Source organism: Dipteris shenzhenensis, chromosome 10 (assembly GCF_047967505.1).
Source record: "Dipteris shenzhenensis isolate YYH24624 ecotype China chromosome 10, Dip_SZ_1.0, whole genome shotgun sequence".
NCBI classification, from domain to species: Eukaryota; Viridiplantae; Streptophyta; class Polypodiopsida; order Gleicheniales; family Dipteridaceae; genus Dipteris; species Dipteris shenzhenensis.
This window is the reverse complement of record NC_141605.1, coordinates 5,806,780-5,829,268: the sequence shown is the minus strand read 5'-3', so window position 1 is coordinate 5,829,268 and position 22,489 is coordinate 5,806,780. Positions and strand designations below refer to the sequence as shown.

General features: G+C 42.6%; 1 protein-coding gene across 2 annotated transcripts in view; it reads right to left on the bottom strand.

Moving 5' to 3' along the window:
• Positions 1–20,869, bottom strand: part of LOC147897318 (uncharacterized) — a 30,663-nt gene extending 9,794 nt beyond the window's left edge. The window contains exons 1-4 of one of the 2 annotated variants that reach the window (XM_087380438.1): positions 20,489–20,869; positions 19,953–20,389; positions 19,599–19,632; positions 694–776 (exon numbers count right to left, since the gene is read on the bottom strand). In XM_087380438.1, the coding sequence (XP_087236564.1) occupies positions 694–776; positions 19,599–19,632; positions 19,953–20,294 (459 nt within the window). In that variant the 5' untranslated portion in view covers positions 20,295–20,389; positions 20,489–20,869. Of the gene's footprint in view, positions 1–693; positions 777–19,598; positions 19,633–19,952 lie in introns of both variants that reach the window. The other variant, XM_087380437.1, reaches the window with a different exon arrangement.
• Between the last annotated feature and the right edge of the window lie 1,620 nt (positions 20,870–22,489).

Sequence of the window (22,489 nt, the reverse complement as noted above, 5' to 3'; positions counted from 1 at the left end):
TTGAACTGACCAGTGTGAAACCTTACTGGCTCATAAATTTGCAGCTGTCCAATTACAACGCAGCAGTTCGCACTTCAAGAACAAGCTGGACTTGACTGAAGGGACTTCGAATAAGTGAAGGAAACAACGATTGAAGGGAGAGCGAACTTGAACTGAAGGTGGGGGTGAAGGAGGGGGGGAGGGGAGGGGGCGGGGCGGGACAGAACACACACACACAAAAAAAAGGTGAAGGAAGCAAGAAGAGTGAGTGGGCTTATATAGTCCCCCAAACTATATCCCTTTTCACACTTCAAGGCCCAAACAATTCCTTACCCCAATGAGTCCGAACTCCCACTAACTTGGCCCAGTGTGGGCCTACATTACAATGTAGTTGAAAATATTGTTTTCTTTATGTCAGAAGAAAAGCTCGAGTTGTTAGCTATAATGTAAAAACTTTAATTCAAAACTCTGACATTACATAAAATTAAAACCTCATTGGGCATAGCATGGACTACAAGCTAGCATCCTTATCAATTAAGCTAAGCCGTGATACTTGACACATTTCAAATTACCTTTTTTTACAAGATAGAGAAAAAAGAAAGGAGGAGCAATCTTAAACTTGATAAAGTTAGCCAATGTCTTTCAAAAAACTGTTTCAAAATTAAAAAACAAGCAAACGAGTTAGTATTATAAAAGCATGTAAATCCAAAATACCTTAACACGTTTGCCATATAGCAACCTATGAAGGAGTTGCACAGCCTCATCGCTCCCTTTACGCTTTGATAGCTTGTAAACCACTGCAATAACTCGCAAAATGCAACAGCATCAACACAACTGAAAACCCTATGGCACACAAGTTTACAAAACTATCACCACCACAATAGGTAGGTCTCTAGACAAGTCAAAGATACTTGTTTTGATTAAATATGCAACTATACTATCTAGGCATGCTCTGACACGAACAAAAACTCACTAGCACATCACGCAAAACAAGCTTCATTCTCACTTTTTGACCATGATATGAATTCATTGAAACTTCTTTTTATTTAGCATGTCACTATCCTATTTACAAAAGGTTAAGATGATAATAATCCTCCCTTTACAAACCATCATATTTTTCACATCTTATCAACATAATTCACATTTCATTAAAGAAGAAACAAAATGTTTCGTGACAAAGATGGTTTATATGTATGCATGCCTCTATATATGCTTTGTGCATATGTGAATGTCTATTGGTGTGTGTATCTACCTACATAAGCAATGGTTGAAGAATTGCTTGCATCAAAAAATGGGTGGTCCTACATGTACGATTATGCTCTCAAAGCTTGGCTACACATCAAAGCATGTTGCATACTTGGTAGTGGTTCCATCTTTGAAAGGTAGACTTAGATGACTTCATATTTTCACTCTTTTTATTGTGTTTCAATATAAGATGATAATTCAAATATTTTGTGCAACCTTTTTTACACAATTTATAGAGGCTATCTTAGCTGTCTAGGAAACATCGTTAGGATGTTATCTTCGATGTATGCTGTGGCGAAAAAAATGTTTACTCTATGTCCATAAAGTCTGTAAATAGTCATGCCACTCTACCTCAAACTCTGTTCAGCTGTGCACCTTCTTGGACAGGCTACTACACAACAGCCCTTTATGTGGAGGGGGGGACTGAATGTGTCCCACTCCTTGCCAACCAGCCATACAATCTGTAAAATGGCCAATTGGTTTGAGTGGTCTGCTGATGCCCATTTCTAAAATTGACAGGCCTACTAGGCCAACCCAAGGCTGCTGGGCTGTATAAACTCCACAACCCTCAAAATATATGCCCTTAGCTGACCTACAATATTACCCCAGCCATGGCCCTGATTTGGCCAATCTTGCTGACTTTTCTGCTCAACATACATGGCCACATCCTCTGGCACTTCTGCCAGCATCTCCAGCCACTCTTTGATGCAGCTTATGCTGCCCACATGGCAGCCTCCTGGCTGCAATCTGCCTATAAGACTGCCCATGCGTCACACTATAAGGTATTCACATGGCAAGCACTTGTATGGTGCCAGATCCATGTGGCATCTTCCGGATTGAGGCTGGCATGTAGGGATTCGACCAATACTTTGACACCCCTCTCAATGATCCAATGTGGGCACACACTCACCCATCAAATGAGATTCTTTATCAAATCTTACAAGAGAGCACTAATAAACAAGTGAACAGCATCCACCACAGTCGGACGACACATCTTAAGGCGCATTGGAATGATCTGACACAATCTCCACCTAAAAACCACACCATCTTATTAAAAACCATCTAACATGCCAATACAATCGCGCGCGAGAAAATCAAACTCAAGTATTTCCCAAAAGGCTGAATATGAAAAGCACACCATCATCTTAAGCCTCATATTGAGCCTCCAATGGCCCTGGCCCTGGCTACGCAAGAAAGCTCGTCCAAAACCATTTGAATGACTAACATGCCAACCTGATCCCAATCAAAAATGGAGTACTCAACAATTGTAGCATTTGCAACTTGAGTCACCACAAGGAATTTTATTGCGCCATTAAGACATGAGCTCCCATGGTCAAGCCATCCTTCAACTACTAAGTCATCCTACGACTGACACATGATTATCCAACAACCCCTCTCGAGCCTCACCAACTTGGAGGGACCAAAAGTCAAGCGATTATTTATCTTCCATCTAGCACGAACCACACATTGCATCCTTGAATACTATGTAGGCAAGATTCTTCTGGCCTTGTGATAACATTGTAGCCAGCAAATATTTCTTTTATTGATTATCATCAAGTTTTTCCAATTGGCATCAAGAATTCATATCGAAGCCGCATAGCCAAATATCCTTAGATTATCATTTTTCCTTTGACTTTATTTCAATAAGTAGACCCATTTTTTCTTTACAACATCTATGACTGTCACCAAGAATATTTCTTCTTACGGACCTAATATTCAACAAGCCACAAAGGTCAAATTAAGAATATCACTGTTCTTTAAATCTTTTTTGGAACAAAATTACTACTTACAAGGTGTTGGTGTGTGTATGTTCCTTCGTAAGCAATGGTTGATTCAACAAGCCACAAAGGTCAAATTAAGAATATCACTGTTCTTTGAATCTTTTTTGGAACAAAATTACTACTTACAAGGTGTTGGTGTGTGTATGTTCCTTCGTAAGCAATGGTTGATGAATGGTTTGCATCAAGGGTGGGTGGTCCTACATGTATGATTATGTTCTCAAAGCTTGGCTACGCATCAAAACATGTTGCATACTTGATAGTGGTCCCATCTTTAAAAGGTAGTGACACGTCCCCGCACTCCTGAAACCCCTGATCTGCAAAACAAACACACACCACGTGAGAAACTGAGCAGGCTGCTCACCACCCAACCATGACATCTACAAGATGTGATCCCGAATCAGGAGATGTCCCCTCCAAGCCACGAGCTAAGCTACTGGCACGAACCCCCAATCAGATCCAAACCAGCCTGGTGTCCCATACTACCAGGTGGCGCTGTGAAGCCCTGGATCTGCCACTGGGCCTTGGGCTACGCTAAGATGCAGACGCGCATCCGCGACTCAATCCAAGAACAGACCTGGCACCTGGGAACGAAACTTCCTTCCAACTGCACACTGAGAACTGAACCCCCTGGGCCCCTTTTATAGACTTGGGCCCCAGCGCCAAAAATAGCGAAGACCTATAAATGGTTCGTACCCTTGCCACTCAACCCGAGAATCAAGCCTGCCTAGCTCCTAGCCTGCCCAGGCTACCTGAGCTAGTCCTGTGTACCTAGTACACGTCAGATATCAATCCGTGCACATGACATACTCTCCCTCCTCTAAGAACTCACTCCTAAGTTCGCTAAAAAACCCGGAAATGTTCTCTGGAGGTTTTGTAATGTCTCCCATGTGGCATCCTCCTCAACACGATCCTTCCACTTGATCTTGTATTCCGTGATAGATCGATTGCGAATCTGTCTGTCACGAAATTCAAGAATACACTCAGGTTCGTGGGGAATAGAAGTCAAATCAGTAACTTCTATTATCTCGTGAGGAGAAACAAGTTGATCATCCGCACCCAAAACTTCTTTCAGTCTACTGACATGAAAGACTGGATGGACTTTAACATCAGGAGGCAATTCTAGTCGATATGCTACTGGTCCAATCTTTTTAATGACCTTGAATGGGCCACAGTATCTGAGAGATAATTTCGGAACCAAACCAGTACTAGGGTCTTCGATTCCTTAGGAATTCGCGAATATATCATCGTTCCTTCAGAGAACTCTCTAGGCGAACAATGTCTATTAGCATAAAATCTGTCCCGATCTTGGGCACTTCTAATAGACTCCTTGGCAAACTGCAACATTTCTGGCATATCTAGCAAGAAGTTCTTAGCAGCATCATTTTGAATTCCTTTTAACCCAACCATAACTGGTGACTTAGGTTGAAACCCGTACATAAGCATAAAAGGACTGTAACCAGTACTAGAATGCTTTGCACTGTTGTAAGCAAATTCTATCATAGGTAGATAATCTTCCCATGAAGACTGTCTCTTAGATACATATGCCCGAAGCATGTCTTCAACCAACTGGTTAACCTTTTCTGTACTGCCATCGGATTGTGCATGATCTGAGGAACTCATACTTAGAGTAGTTTCCAACTTCTCAAAAACAAGTGTCCAAAAGTTACTTGTAAACTTTGAGTCCCTGTCACTGACTATGTCAGATGGCAAACCATACAACTTAAACAAGTGGTCCACAAACTCGTGAGCCAGCTGAACAGCTGATATAGTTGTTCTAGTAGGTAAGAATCTAGCCATTTTTATCAAACGGTCGACTATGACCCAAATGGAGTCATGACCCTTGCGCGTTCGAGGCAAACCAATAAAAAAATCCATGGAAATACTTTCCCATTTATTACCTGGAATCTGTAATGGCTGTAATAAACCCGCGCTTCTAAGGCGTTCTGTCTTAGTAACCTGACAAACTCGCCAACCTACTACATAGTTCTCAATAAATGCACGCATCTTAGGCCAATAAAAGGTATGCTTCACAAGAGACAGAGTCCTATGTATACCCGGATGTCCAGCACTACGAGCATCATGACACTCCCACAGTATCTTGGATTTAAGGTCCAGAACATCTGGCATACAAATCTTTTCATTCCGGAACAGCAAGCCGTTCCTTATCATCCACTGACCTCCCACCGCCTGTACCGTAGGTGGCACAATCCCTAAGTCCTAGTCAACCATGGAGCTCTCATCCTGGACTCTCTGCCAATAAGAACTGAAATGACTATCAGTTGCGTATAGCCCTCTCAAGGATTGAAATAGGTCTGAGGATATTTCCGTAAATGACAGAGCATTTACAAACTTAACTTGACTTAAGGCATCCGCCACACTATTCAACGAACCCTTACGATAACGTATTTCAAAATCAAAATCTTGCATTAATTCTGCCCATCTAGCTTTCCGTCCCCTCAATTCGGATCCATCACACACATACTTAATTGATTGATTGATGATCAGTCAATACAAGAAACTTCCAACCATACAAGTAGTGTTTCCAAACCTTAAGGGCATACACTACAGCATAAAGTTCCTTTTCTAGTGTTGGCAACGATATTGGGTATCGTCTAGCTTCTTACTCTCGAAAGCTACAGGTCTACCCTCTTGGAATAGAGCTGCCCCAATCGCATAATCACTCGCATCGGCCTCTAAAACATAAGGCCGGGTAGGATCGGGTAATGCAAGAATGGGTGCTTCCTTGATAGAAAACTTCAAGGTTTCAAAAGCCTTATTCAATGCATCATTCCTAGAGATCGGCTCGGTAGACTTGGGTCCACGACCTTTCAATATGTTTGTCAGGGGTGCCGTGATATGTGAATAATCACGCACAGACTTCCGTGAAAATACCGTAAATCCTAGGAAAGAACGAAGTTGTTTCACAGTCTGAGGGATAGGCCATTCTAAAACCTTCTGGATACAATCCAGGTCAATGCTAATACCTTCAGAAGAAATCTTGTGTCCTAAGTAAATGATCTCCTTCATAAAGAAGTCACATTTACTCATCTTGGCATAGAGCTTATGCTGTCTTAGAATAACTAAGACAATCCGGAGGTGTCCTATGTGATCCTCAAGCGTTCGACTATATACCAAGATGTCATCTAAGAACACTACAACAAATTTGCCCAGAAAATCCCTGAACAAATCGTTCATCATCTGCTGAAAAGTAGCAAGAGCATTGGTCAAACCAAAAGATAATACAAGAAACTCATAATGACCATACCTAGTTCGGAATGCGGTTCTATCTATGTGTTTAGCATAGATACGGATTTGGTGATAACCCGTACACAAATCAATCTTAGTGAAATACTTCGCTCCGGCCAAACGGTCTATCAAATCATCGGAACGAGGGAGAGGGTATCGATTCTTAATTGTCACTTTATTTAATCGTTTATAATCTATACACATTCTCCAGGAAGAATCTTTCTTCTTTCTTAGGAGGACAGGTGCACCCCAAGGTGATTTACTTGGGCGGATATAGCCCATATTCAGGTAATCCTGTAGCTGGATAGCTAACTCATCCTCCTCTGCCTGGCTCATCCTATAAGGTGGTACACTGATAGGTTCAGCCCCTGGGACTAAGTCTATGCGATGATCTACTGCCCGTTCTGGAGATAAACCGTCCGGCAGTTGAGCAAGAAATACATCCTGAAAACTATCTAACAACATTCTCAATTCCCGGTGTTCAAACACACTTAAATCATTTTTGTTTATTACAGAGACAACAAATGAAGAAAGCGGAATCAAAACACACTGATAGACATCATAATGAGAAGTGTTTAATATATTCCGAAGCTGCATCGCAGATACAATAGGTCCTTGAGAAGAGGGAATTTTATATCACTGAATACAAAATTGGGTGTCCTTATCTACAAAAGTCAGCGTATGCTCCATCCATCCAATCTGAATATTGTGGGTTTTAAACCACTCTATTCCGATCAACAAGTCTACATGCTCCAGGTCCATAACATAACACGTGAGAACCCCTGTGTAAGCTTGAAATCCGGATAGGAAGCGCTTCAACCTTGCGATCCCAAAACTGCTTCCCAACTGGAAGCTGCACCTCATAGGTGTGATCGCTAGGTACTGTGGACAGCCCCATCTTCTGCACAAATTCGTAATTAACAAAGTTGTGAGAGCTGCCCGGATCAAAGAGAATGTGAACCTGTTGGTCCATAACTTCTGCATAAACTCGAAAAAGATCATGGAAACCAAACAACGAAGTATTGAAAGTGCAATTACAAGAAAGTGGGCAGGTAATGACATTTACAGAAATACCTGTCATCGAGACTTGGTTCGCTCCCTTGGCTTTGGTACCTTTACCCGCCTGGAGCTTCAGTCCAAGCACCAACTTTTGGTTCTTGCGCTTTGGACACTCATTCTTGGTGTGGCACCGCTCCTCGCAATAGAAGCAACGTCCTTCTTTCTTGAGCCTCAAAGTACGAAGGAAACAGGCTTTACCATTCTTTGCTTGAGTCAAGTTTTTCTTGGAGGCGTTGTCCGTAGACTTCGTCTCCCCAGTACCAGTCGTAGGCTGAAAGAACTTGCGTTTGTTCTTTCCACTCGTGTCGGAAACTGTAGTTGCTTTGGCACCGGCCACGGTATCATCATAAATGCGCGCATAATTCATGGCCTCTTGCAACGTTGTGCATTTGTTGTTTTATTTGCAACTTGTATGAATCCGGCAAACCATCCACGAAGAAACCTAACAAGGTCACTGGATCCATCTTTGTGGCCCTGGTCTACAGATCCCGGAATCTTTGAAGATAAACTTCAAAGGACAAGTTTAACTTTGACATATCGAGGGCCTTAAGCTTGCCAACGATATCATAATCGTCCTCCTTCTTCAGAAACTCCTTCCTGAAGACCCCTTCGAAATCTGTCCATGTATCTGGCTTAGGCTGGAGTTTTTCCACCATAGCAACGCTTTACCTGACATGAAACCCACTGCAAACTGGATTTTCTTCTCATCTGGGTATGGGTGGAACTGAAAGTGTACCTGCCACTTGTGTAACCAAGTGTCAACTACCTCCTTCGTTCGAGACTTTTGATCTCCCGGAAAAGGGTCTGGAGTTACATTCAGGCCTAGCACTGAAGCCATGGCATCCACATGCGTGAGTGCCTGCACAGTGCTAGCCAGAAGAGTGAGAGTCGCCTAAATCCCTTGGAGTTGCTGTGTCAACCCCGTTTGATTCGCATTTACTTACTCGAATTTTCCATCCAAAGCAGTGGTGAATTCACTGAAGGCCTTTTTCGTAATCAAGTCATCATAAAGACCCTAATCCTCCTCTCCCACAAGAGTGTAATCCAAATCCTGCTCCCCCATGGTGAACTCGGGATTTGCAGAATCAGACATAACTGAAATCTGATTTGAATATAGACTGAGAGAAATAACTGACTGAATCGAAGCGAAAAGGAGAATGGAGCAGAGGAAAACCGTCCCAAGAGATGCTGACGGAAGGAGATGCTGAAAACTGGCGCACCGGAGGCGCAAAAAATCCAGAGTCTGACTGAACTCGATGCCGGCTGCCGCGTACGAAATTCTGCAACATACGGAATCCTGCAGCGTACGGACGACTGACATGGCTGTACGGCTGCTGATGCGATCCGTACGGATGCTGTCGCAAGCTGTACGGATGGCTGACGTGCCTGTACGGCTGCTGCCGCAGGCTGTACAGCGGCTGACGCAAGCTGTACTGCAACTGATGACGCAGGTGTACGGATGGCTGGCGCAGGCTATCCCACAACTTGATGGCGCAGTGAGGGCTGTTTGCAAAGGCTATGGCTGGTGGTTGGAGCCCTGCCCAACTATATAGGGAACAGGGCAGCCTAATTAGGAAGCCGTGCTTCCAAAAAAGGCCCACCCTCCCAGCTTTGGAGGGTGGTGCTTTTTCGAAAAAAGCAACACACCTCCCAGGGTGGCCGCACCTTGTCCCTGCCCTGGCCGAAAACTGTACCAGCCATGGCGCACCATCTCAGCCTCCCCCGCAGCCCCGTCAGTCACCTCGCCTCTCTTTCCTTCTTCTCTGCTCTCTCTCTGCTACGTTTCCCTTTCTCTCATCATCCTTCAGGAATTTCGAAACTCTCTCCTTCTTCCTCCTACCTTTTCCCTACATCCTGACCACCCCTCAGGAGCTGGCTCTGATACCAACTGACACGTCCCCGCACTCCTGAAACCCCTGATCTGCAAAACAAACACACACCACGTGAGAAACTGAGCAGGCTGCTCAACACCCAACCATGACATCTACGGGATGTGATCCCGAATCAGGAGATGTCCCCTCCGAGCCACGAGCTGAGCTACTGGCACGAACCCCCAATCAAATCCAAACCAGCCTGGTGTCCCATACCACCAGGTGGCACTGTGAAGCCCTGGATCTGCCACTGGGCCTTGGGCTACGCTAAGATGCAGGCGCGCGTCCGCGACTCAATCCAAGAACAAACCTGGCACCTGGGAACGAAACTTGCTTCCAACTGCACACTGAGAACTGAACCCCCTGGGCCCCTTTTATAGACTTGGGCCCCAGCGCCAAAAATAGCGAAGACCTATAAATGGTTCGCACCCTTGCCACTCAACCCGAGAATCAAGCCTGCCTAGCTCCTAGCCTCCCCAGGCTACCTGAGCTAGTCCTGTGTACCTAGTACACATCAGATACCAATCCGTGCACATGACAGGTAGGCAAAAGAATGTTTACACTATGTCTATAAAGTCTGTAAATAGTCATGCCACTCTACCTCAAACTCTGATCAGCTGTGCACCTTCTTGGAGTGTCAAAGGCCACTACACAGCATCCCTTTATGTGGAGGGGGGGACTGAATGTGTCCCACTCCTTATGCTTGCCAACCAGCCATAATGGTCAATCTGTAAAATGGCCAATTGGTCTGTGCGGTCTGCTTATGCCCATTTCTAGGATTGACCAGGCCTACTAGGCCAACCCAAGGCTGGGCTGTATAAACTCCACAACCCCCACAATATATGCCCTTAGCTGACCTACAATATTACCCCAGCCATGGCCCTGATTTGGACAATCTTGCTGACTTTTCTGCTCAGCATACGTGGCCACATCCTCTGGCACGTCTGCCAGCATCTCCAGCCACTCTTTGCTGCAGCTTATGCTGCCCACGTGGCAGCCTCCTTGCTGCAATCTGCCTACAAGACTGCCCATGCTTCAAACTATAAGGTGTTTACATGGCAAGCACTTGTATGGGGCCAAAACCATATGGCATCTTCCAGATCAAGGCTGGCATGAAGGGATTCGACCAATGCATTGACACCCCTCTCAATCATCCAATGTGGGCACACACTCACCCATCAAATGAGATTCTTTATCAAGTCTTACAAGAGATCAATAATAAACCAGTGAACAGCATCCACATCCGCTTTTCTACTCTTCTAGAAGGCGCATTGGAATGATGTGATACAATCTCCACCTAAAAACCACACCATCTTATTAAAAACCATCTAACACTCCAATACAATCGCGCACGAGAAAATCAAACTCAAGTAATTCCCGAAAGGCTGAATCAGAAAAGCACACCAACATCTCAAGCCCTCCAAATGGCCCCTAGCTACACAAGAAAGCTCATCCAAAACCATTTGAATGACTAGCATGCCAACCCCCAATCAAAAATGCAATACTCAACAATTGTAGCATCTGCAACTTGAGTCACCACAGGCCAAAATTATTGCACCACTAAGACATGAGCTCCAATGACCAAGCCATCCTTCAACTACTAAGTCATCCTACCAGTGACACGCGACTATCCAACTATCCCCCTCAGGCCTCATCAACTTGGAGGGACCAAAAGTCAAGGGATTATTTATCCACCATCTACCGCGAACAACACATTGCATCCTCGAATACTATGTAGGCAAGATTCTTCTGGACTTGTTGTAGCCAACAAATATTTCTTTATTGATTTATCATCAAGTTTTTCCAGTTCGTATCAAGAATGCATATATAAGCCACGTAGCCAACTATCCTTAGACTATCAATTTTCCTAATAAGTAGACCCATTTCTTCTTTACAACATCTATGAATGTCACAAATAATACTTTTTGTTCTTTGAATCTTTTTTGGAAGAAAACTCACGATTGTGTTTTTCGTGATATATCTCTTCCATATAATCTTCCCTTGTCAAAGATTAGGTAGGCCACTTACAAAGCTTTTCATGTTCATAAAAATAAGACTTTGCATGTTCAATTGTTTAACCTTTGATGCCATAAGAATTCTTGCATATCTATTAGAAGATATAGGCTTTAAAGTTTGATACATTTACTTATATATGCAATGTGTACTACAACGCGCATTTGATCAAATTTCTCATGATGTATCTATCAAATTTCTCATAATTTGTTTCATCTCGATAACTATATCAAACAATCTATGATCAAATGTGATGTTTTAGATCATCTCTCTCTTTGACAGCCATGCTTTGTGTTCATAATTATTCTTGTCACTATATTGATAGTTGTAGCTATCAAGTTGTTTTGGCTTTCAAATATATCAAGAATTTTAAACTCTTCGCCATTAAGATTGTATCATCCCAATTATCTAGTTTCTGACTGTCTTTACGCTTTCTGAACAATAAATAACCATGAACCGACTTAGATAAGGGGCTTTTATTTGTATGAGAGCTGGTGACAAGACTATCCAACGAATTGGATACAGTGTCAAGAAGAAAAATAAAAACTTGCCGATCAAACATCATCTCATTATGCAAACAAATGGTCCAATAAGTGCTTGAGTTTATTTGAATGGTCATGAATATTTTGACCTTGAATATTAAGCTTGCAAAGCTGACTTTTTGTCACTAAATCCTTCCCAGTACTGGCATTCTGATGTGTAACCGGCCTTCGGGATCCCCAAAGGCCAGTGAACAGATAACAACCAGCAAATACTCAATTTACAGCGACTTGGAAATTTCCAGAGCAAACAAAATCAACTTAGAACAGAACACCCGAGAGCTAGATCGCCCCCATCTTGCACCGGACACCAAATTGGCCCTAGACTTAGCGCCGCTTTCGGTATTTCTTTATCTTTTATTCAGAGGGCATGCAAATACAAGAATCGCACTGCAGTGCGTCAGTCCACAGAATTATCTGATCACTGGCACTTCCGTCCTACTATGCAATCACAGAAAAAGGCATCCCAGTCCAGTGCAACATCCTATGGCAGCCCTTCTTCTGAATCTCGCTGAGGGTTCTAACCTGGCAGCTCTGGTACCCACAAGAGGAGTCTTGGCAGGAAAGACATCGGCCCAATCTGTCTTGGTAGCTTTGAATACCCGTCAAGGGAGTCCTAGCAAGACAAAGGCCAGCAAAACAACCACACTTGGCTGTTCCTGGCAAACAGAAAGGCCAGCTGCGCAAAGCAAAGGATCTGAAAATTCTGAGGCAGTAGGAAAGTTTATGGAAAGCAATCAGCCGATAGGAAAGCTCCCGAAACCCTTGGGAAAACAGCCAGCAAGGAAAGACGAAATTCCCTGGTAAGATCTCTGGCACTTTGGCAAATGAGAATCAGCAATAGCAACCCTAGAAGACCAGCTGGAGAAGAATCGCCAACCTTGAAAGCCTCCTGGTGGAGTTTGCAGTTCCTAGAAGCACGTGGCTAACCTGGCAAATGAAGAAAACCTGAAAACAGAGTGTGGGAGACCACCGGAGCAGCCCAGATCAAAAGAAATTGAAAAACCATGGACCAGAAGGCCTCTCTAGCAAATTGCGCACTCCTTGGACAACCCTGGTAGCTCCTGTCAACTGTGAATCTGATGGCCACCCCTCGGAGCACACAAAACGATGATTCGCCTTGCTTGGAAGCGGAGGAAAGCCAGGAAAAAGTGTGCAATCACCTCTGTCTCCCTTGGAAGACTCCCACGCAAATTGTGATTTTACAGATCAGCTCCCAGAAGAACTCTGGTGAAGTGCGAACTCCTGTAGCAACCTCTGGGAAGAGTAATTTTGCTGTCCTGGACCTGGCAGGACTCTTGGGTGATGGCAGATTTGACAAACAAGCTCCTAAAAGGTGTGTGGATAGCTGGGAAGCAAGAAAAACGAGATTCTAAACTGCAATGCACTTGAGCCAAGAATAGCTGCCCTACAAGTCACTGGATTTTTACCACTCTCTAACCCTCACATCCGTTGCCTTGGCCCATGGAATTAATTGCACTGAAGTGTCCTTTAGAAATTTAATCAGTTTGAGGCTAGGTGAATCACCGCAAATTCCTAAAAATTAGAAATTCACACCCCGTGACATCATGGGTGTTCACTTTCTCACTATCACCAATTAGTTCCTAAACAATCACTTTCGTGAGGTAATTATGCATAGCCCCTCTCTCCATGCTTATGGTAAGATATGATTCTAGAGCATAAGAATCCTTGAGAAGATATTCATCTCATATAAATATATCAAAATAGGTCATGCCTCTAAAGCAACACTAGCCAACTAAATATGTGGCATTACTCTCCCGATAAGCCTTGGAATCTTTGTCCTCCCACACCTTCACTAAAATCAAGTCAACATGTATTACTATCTTCCTTGTAACATTCACTCTGAGTTGGAGCTTTAGCTCCATGCCAATCATTACCTCTTGAACTTTCCATGCCACCACTCAGCTTCTAATCTTCACTTTCATTGCTTCTTATCTAATATCTCTCATTCTCTAAAATTGGGAATTTGCATCAACAAAGCAATGGTTTTGGAGAAAATACACGAACGAAAATAATATAACTCCCTACAACCATACTCTCAAATGTAATGTTAAATATGAAGGGAATGCTTCTAGTAGCTAGCACATTCTCTTAGTGCAAAATATTGCCGAGATAGATGCCTTGAGTAACTGAGAGACCTTGGGAGTGCTGAGGCCGTCGTAGAGAGACGAGGGAGATCTAGAGAGACTGTGGACATAAGCATATTAATATATTGGCACTATGTGTGTTTAGAGAGATTGAAAGTGTAAACTATGCAATGTACGAAATGCTTCAACCTGAGTTCTTTAACTCATAAATACAACTTACAAACAATAATACACTATACCTGCCCTCCAAATCCGACTCAAAATGCCTCTCACACCCTACCTAAAAGGAGTGCAGTTCTAATACAACCATGTGAAGGAGTATCTTTAGATTAGACCCCTTCAACCAAATCAGCCTCCAAGGAATGTACAATGGCTACGTCATTTAGCCCACATGGGGATACCCAACTACTTGGCTTTTACTACAAACATAGCATCACTTATGTTCCCTCTTTTTTCGTCTAGAGAATGGCATCTCATCTACCCATGTGGGAATCCAAATGTTGCTTTTGGCAACCTCAAACAATGAAAATCTTGCAAGGCATGTTCTGTTATTTTTGCTTAATATTTATGTGTTATTTGTTGAAAGTTATGACTTGACCGGCCAAACACTTTGTGTCTTTGCCCTGACTTCTTTGCTGTATTTTTTATTCATGGCTTTGTATTTTGTAAAGTTGAATCAATGCGTCGGTCAATGAAGTAACCATCCATTGACCATGATTGTTCCAAGAACCTGTATTGTACAAGAGTGCTAATTAGCACTTCTCCTAATTGAATTTGCAAAGTAGTAAATGGCAAGCTTGGTAGTGCTTATAGCACTATCTAGATTATCAATTAGCACGTGCTCAAAGGCACAATCGCATTGTTCACATCAGCTGTGTATGAAGGTAGGGCTTCCAATTGCTATTGAGCAAACAATATATTTGCTCAAATAGTTTTTGTAACCAGTCATTGTTTCAATGCTAATCTTTATGTTTTTTGCCACCTCCAATCGTGCACAAACATCTTGTCATTTGATCTTACTATACTTAAAAAGATTTCAATGCATTAGTACCATATCAAAGTCCATAAATTTACATATTCCATGTTTGATTGGCATTCCATAGAGGACATTCTTGGCATAGTGGCCATCTCAAATTCACTTGATGTTTCATCACCTTGTGCCATCCCTCTTATTTGTCCTCATATGTTTGGGAAATTGTGACATCTATACATATAACCATATTATTAATGATGATGTCACGATTGTGTACAATTTATTAGTACTGCCATGGCTGTGATAAGTTACAGCTTATATTGAACATTATTATAATCAAGCTGGTCTCATGTTGGATCTCAGTGTGAGGATTTTGATTGTGCTCTTAAGTCTTGATGAAACCAATGTACCATACCTACAATTTTCCCCACTACATTTATGTGGATATCCTATTTTCATTTTCTTTTCTTGTGATCATGTGTTTACTGACCACACCGCGTGAGTTTTCTCCATGTGAGTTCTTGTTATAGGAATTCACACTCTCGCCAATTATCTTCTACAAATCCTGTGCACAGCGTTATCCGTAGTTGAGAGCATACTCTTATCATGGCTGATCACCATGTATACTATCTTCAATATAGCTCTTGTCAACGTTATTTATAGTGCTCTCTGTAGTATAGCCGATGGCACCTTCAATGTATCCATGACACCTTGAGTGTGACCATGTCACCTTCAATGGAACCCTATCACCTTCAATGCGGTCTACCATCTTCATGCTCTTATCATGGCTGATCACCATGTATACAATCTTCAATATAGCTCTTGTCAAAGTTATTTATAGTGCTATCTGCAATATAGCTGATGGCACCTTCAATGTATCCATGACACCTTCAATGTGACCATGTCACCTTGAGTGTGACCATGTCTCAATGACTATCACCTTCAATGTGATCTATCATCTTCAGTATGACTTTACCATCTTCAATATGGTTTATTTTGTTGTCTTTAGTAGGGTCTTGCATACACCTTCTACAATATGGTGATGGATCTTCAGTATCCATGATAGTCACATCCACTGATAGGATGTTGGAAGCTACATAAGGTGGACTTCACACCACTAAATTAAGAGTCTTTTCAGTATTTCCTATGCATCACTCTACGCACATGCAAGGTTTGCTAACACGCCAATACCCATGGTTTATTCCTGACAAATTCAGCCGTAAGGCAAATGTGATCTTCAAAACCCTGAGTATTAGGTTTAGCACCTTCATCGCTCACTTGGGCCTAGCAAAGCTAGGATTGCATTTGTTCTAGGCCTACCAATTTAATGCATGGTAGAGAAAATTTCTTAAAAGACCTGATTAAATGATTAAACTAACTACTAAATACTACTCTAACTTAGAGAACCTAAATAAATATTACAATTAGAAACTTAAATATTAGAAATCAATTTTTAGCTTTTACAGTTTTCCAATGCTGCTCTCTCCCTTTTAGAAGCTTTCCACCTTCCCTTGGGAACTATAAGAAAAGTGCGATCAGTTTTAAAGCAACTCGCATCAATTTCTTGCTGGTCACTTGCTCTCTCTTGCTTCTCTCACTGCTCCTTTGCTGCATCCTTGCTCTCTTTTGCTTCCCTTCGCTGCATCCTTGCTTCCCCAATCTTCCAGTCACTTCCAACAGGGCCCTACAAGATAGGAGCAGACAGAGTTTTTCCTAATTTCCATCCGAGAACAAGCATGAGGTAAGTGTAATTCGCAGGCGCAACCCACTACTGAAATTGCGATTCAATCTCAGGCTGTTCTTTCTCATATTTTATATTTCGTTTTTCACCTATGACGACTTCTCAAAGTGAATCCAGTCGTTGAAATCTAAGGAGTCTGCTCATGTTTGGGTTGAAAATTTTGATTTCAACACTGATATTTTGCTGAGATCAGGCTCTACTCAGAGGATTTTGGGCCTCTATTCACCCGGTTATCTCGAGGGCTGCTAGTGGTTACTTTCTACAGGCTTTCTATTGCAGCAGCAAGTCTACTTCCTTGGGACAATTGCAATTGATTTTTTTGCACCTTCAGCCCATTCTTGACGTCATGGAGTCACTCCTACGCAAAAAAACATTTCTAAATCTGTTCCTACTTCTAATCTGAAATTCTGCTTCAGCTTGCTGACTTCCTATTTTTCACCCACGAACAAACCATGAGGTCACCGGAGCAACCCACTACTGAAATTGCAATTCAATTTCATGCTGTTATTTCTCTATTCCAGATTTCGTTTTTTCACCTATGACCCCTTCTCGAAGTGAATCCAATTCCTTGTAACCTACCCTCCTTGAAATCTAACGACTCTGCTCCTGTTTGGGTTGGAAACATTGATTTGAACACCAACATTTTGCTGAGATCAGGCTCTACTAAGAGGGAATTCAGGCCTCTCTTCACCCGGTTATCTCCAAGGGCTGCTAGTGGTTACTTTCTACAGGTTTTCTATTGCTTTCTACAGTTTTTGGTTCCAAAAGATCATTGTATGGACTGGACTATCATGTTCTAGGACTTCTAGGTTGCCTTGGGTTCAGGTCGAGAATCTGCATTGCTATAGTAATTAAAGCTGAGTATAATTGTAATAAAAAATATACCTAGGAAGGAATCAGCCCAAGTAGGTACCTCATTCACATCCCATCAGGCGGAAGAGTCTTTTCTTCTCTCTCCCCTACCCTTCGAGTGAATTTGAGTGATATGTGGTATTCCTTTTCCAATGTGACAATGCATTCTTCTTTGCACACTGCATTCATCTTCCCAAGCGCACATATGTCAACGTAGAAACAACTTCTCTTATGAGGGCCCCATGAAGGACCACTACTATGCCGAATTCTGCATCATTGCACATATGATGCATGCATTGAAGAGTCTTCAATTTGTAGCAAAAATGGCATCTCACCCTTTGGTAAAAGATTTACAGCTTGCACCTTTCTGTCGCAATATCAGTTTATCTCTTCCCCTCATCATTGTGCACATTGATCGGTAATGAGCATCAATATGCCACATATATAACCAAAATATTAGACTTGTAACCATTGCAGAAGTTTGAAGGTAGGTAAACACAAATGCAAATGTGATTATGTGTGTAATAGGTGTGCAAACACAAACACGCGCAACCACATATATATGCATGTATACACATAGACAAATGCACATAAACATATTCATGTATACATACGTCTACCCACGGCTATGCATATATGAATACATGCAAAACGTGTAATAACAAACGTATTAGGGTTGATATGTGCATGAGCATGCATGAGTACAATTGTATCTCACAACTATATAATAGAGGTTAGATCAATTAGCTTTTATGAGCTGGTATTATAAAATTAGGACCAAATGAGTACATGTTCTAGAGTGTTCATGTGTAGTTTGTAGTGATAGATAAAGGACTTTGTGAGTTGACCAATATATGGGCTACCATGCATACCCTTGAGTATATTATCACAAAGCAGTTAGTTGCATATATGTATATATATGCCTTTGTAAGATTGGAGTATATCCAATCGTACAAAGTCAGATTTATGTTGTTCTATATGTGCTAACTCATTGCTGTCTTTGCTAATGATCAAATTCTAGGGAATTAACCTTAATAGCTATAACCAGAGTCATGAGTATAACTTCTGAGAAGAAATCCTACTCCCAATTGCTTTTACTTGTGTCAAGCTGAATTCCTGCCTTTCTAGTGGCTGCTAGAGATGCAGATATACAATCTTCTCTCCCATCCAAGGGTATTTCGGACTCTCTAAACATGTGATCTCATTTGCTAATCTCGCAGCTTACATTTTGGCAATCCAGCTATCGTTTTGAATTGTCAATCCTACATATAGTCCTTCTATTACTACTACCACTAGTATATCTTCCTCACAATTAAGGGAGAATATGCCCTGAAATTTAAGGCCTGTGGTCAATACACAATGCCCACTATTTCATCGCGGGAGCTTCAAATTGTCTGTGGCTCCATGTCAGCCTGTGAAATTAAAAACGCATTGCGTCTTATCACGATGATTATGGAGCTGAATTAAAAATTCCTAGGGGAAAAATAAAGTTTGCTGATTACAGCCCGGAAAAGTTTACGGGGCAGATTTTGCAGTCTATTACTGTGTCGAGTTCAGAAGAGATGTAGGTAAACTGCAGCACAATGAAATGAGTTCGGATTAAGTTATACCACAATACAAAAGCAAAAAAGATGCCTTGCGCCCACATGCAAAATTCATGCAAACCCACCCCTACGATACGATATTTCAATGAGACCCTTTGGTGATTCTCATACTTCGAGTTGTGCAAGACTTCAAAACAAAAAAATCATCATGCATAGATGCCACAGCTTTTTTTTCAGTCAATTTTTAACGACAAACTTCAAATCGCAAGTAAACATTTTAAACGGTTAAACAAAGTTTTAACCAGAATCAATAACTGGGCCCAGCATTGCGCCAAATTTTGTATAAGAAAGAACTCATCAAATCTTGTTGAATAGGTTTACACAACATATATAATCTTGCTGTTATTTATGCCAAAACGATAAAACATCCATGCAAGAGACAAGGTTAAAGCAAGGCCATGAGCGCGCTACATCAATTCTAAACGAATAGTCTAAACCTTTCAACATAAGTCTGATGTCACATTCATTGCCGCAAGCACATTGGCATGCAACGACCAGCTACCAATGCAAGGAGGCAAGGGAGGGGAGACACACATAATCCTCCACAAAAAACAAGAATAGACCAAAGTGCGTTGCAAATGACTTACCATTAGGAACATCTCTAAGAGAAGTACCAGCACCCTGCAATTCCCAAGAACCCCCAAACAAGATGTGAGCATCACTGCAAGGGTGGTAGAACAAAATTGGGCAAACATTAAAACATGAGGCTTCTACTCTGAACGATAAAACTAAAGCGCACTGGATTCACACGTTTACGGGAGCCCCTACACGTTGAACGAAAACCGACACGGCTGGAGTTGAGAACGGCAGCTTTGGAACAACCACAATGTGTTTAATTGTTCACTCGGCAACGTGTCAGAATTTCAAACATATCAATAGGAGCTTCGACGAATGCTGATGGCATAGAACACTAACATTACAAGTAAGGTTGCGATATGTACCTTTTCTATCTTGAACTCCTTCACTTTTTCTTTCTCTATAGACGCAGCAAACCGGTCAATTGACTTTCTTTCACGAGCAGGCCTATCTATGGTAGGTGTCGCGGGCTCTTTTACTTGACGCTTCTTCCCCTCCGCTGGTTTGCTCTCATTCACTTGGTCCTCCGCGTCCGGCTTCTTCGCCTTTCCTCGGCCTTTTCCTTTGGTTTTTTTCTCGTTTGCCACAACAACGTCTTCGGTGGGAGTCTCGACTCCCGTAGCTTTCTCAGCGCCATTCGTATCTTTTACTTCGGCAACGCTTTCCTCGGTCTGCATTGGGTTGCTCTCTTCTCCATTTTCTTCCATCTCGTAACGCACGCCTCGGAGTCTGCTTCAAAGCCCCAAAATTTGCGTTGCGTTGTTTGAATCCTACCGCCAGGAAAGTTCTCCGCTCGAGTTTCCTGGAGAGCGTTACGGGGATTAGGCAACCGCGGCACGCACAGAATTGACGAAATTGGGGGGAGATACGAGCAGGAAAGGGATCGAAGGGAGGGTCTTACAGGTGAGAGAGCGAGCGAGGGAGAGGAAGCGAGAGGGGCTATGAATTGGGAAGCTCCAGGGCGAGCTCTCCATGGAAGGGGAAGCGGGGGGTGGGGAAAAGGAGGGAGGAAGGAGCTAGGCAAGGGAGGACATGGAGGAGAAGCATGCAGATGCAGAGAAGAAAGGAAGGAAGGAAGAAAGGAGAGAATTGGGGGGAACTTGAAACCTAGCGGGAGAGAGAGAGAAGCTTTCCCCTCCAACAACAACAACAAGAAGAGCAGCTGGTAGAGTAGTAGTAGCAGTAAAGAGCAAGAGCAAGAGCAAGAGCAGCAGCAGCAGCAGCAGCTTGAAAATTGCAGAAAACCTAGCGGAGCGGGAGATTGAATTAGCATACCCCCCGGACTCCAACCATCCCTCTAATTTGCTTAATTCGACCCTTTTACAACATTATGTGGCATGTCCCTCAGTTTTCAAAATATGCATCGGTTTGGTTTGTATGTCCCCCCCCCCTAACTTTTATTCCTCCACTCTACCCGTTTTCAAAATATGAGCCCCTCGATTTCTTTGCAACACCCCACCCATCTGCCTCTTGTCAAGTTTACTTGACTTAGAGGATTCTTCTATCCCGTTGTGAGACTCAAAGGGGCAATAATTATTATTAGCTTAGGTTAATTATTTCATTTGGGACAAGAGGCAATTAACTTATGTTAATACTTTTAATCAAGGGCACTAGTTGATAGGGATTTTCCATTAAAAGTTGAGTACTTAACAAAAGAGAACCATATCTACAACCAATCATGTCTCAAATATATTTTGGGTGAGAGAAACTGAAAAGGAATGCTATTTATGGCAAGCAGCCTAGGGAGAAGTTAGCAAGGACCGTTTCCTTTCCATGAGCTCACAATGCGGGTGATATAGTTGACAGACCCTAAGAATAGAGCAGCACAGTCACTTGTGGCGCACAAGCAACACTACTGGTATTTTTGCAGAAGAGGTTGTTGCCGTAAGTGAAGGTGCCATTGATCACTAGGATCGGCCCTTCCAGTTGTGTTCTCCATAGCGAACTCAGTGAGCGGCAGGCTGCTATAAGAAGCTGGAATGAAACTGACCAATTGATTGTCATTCAACCTGAGATCCATCAAGGAAACCACATTGCCTAAACCAACAGGAAGAGTCCTTGAGAATCCATTTACTTACACGACGACCATCACCAAGCTTATCCTCACATCAGTTCCTTGAAAGGTTTGGAAAAGGTAATCCCATATGTCAAAGCAGTGGAACACATGAAACGGTTGAAATATTCGGGCACAAACAAGGTTCATGGTACTCATGGGGACATTGTGTGGTGATCCTTGAGCGGAATTTGCTCCCAATCCATAATACGGGTGCTCGATGACAACTATGGTTTTATTCCATTCAAGGACGACCTCTTGTCTACGTTCGCTTCTTCGCATAATAGGGTGTGTTGCTTCATGTATTGTAGAATGACCAAGGAACAATGTTTCTCCTCTAATGATCATGGCATGTTCCTCTGGTTCTGCTTTTCTCGGTCGCCTTCGCCCTTCCCTAGCATCTGCTGGTGCTCCATGCTCTTCTTTGGGAAAATTTCTCAGTGACTGCAGAGAAAGAAGCCTACACTGAGTGAACCGTCTATTGGAGATGAACAGACCGTGTTATATACTTCGAATTGCAAGTATAGTGATCCTGTTTAACACGTTGTTGAATGCACTGCAAGCTAGAACGTACATCTCATCGAGTGCTTCTCTAATCAAAGAGATACATGACGGCTAAAGTGAGAAGAGATGTCCAAAATCACATTTGAGTATGGTAAGAGGACGAAGCAAAATGCGATCCCCCATGCTCTAATATGTGCAATGGATGAGCTTGTTGGCACTCGAAAGGGGATTGTAAATCAACCGATATGCATGTTAGCAAACCAACAACTCTCGATTTAAGGTTGATCGATCTTCCACGCATCAAGAGTTCATGTGGAGGGGCAATTTGACTACACTCATGACAAG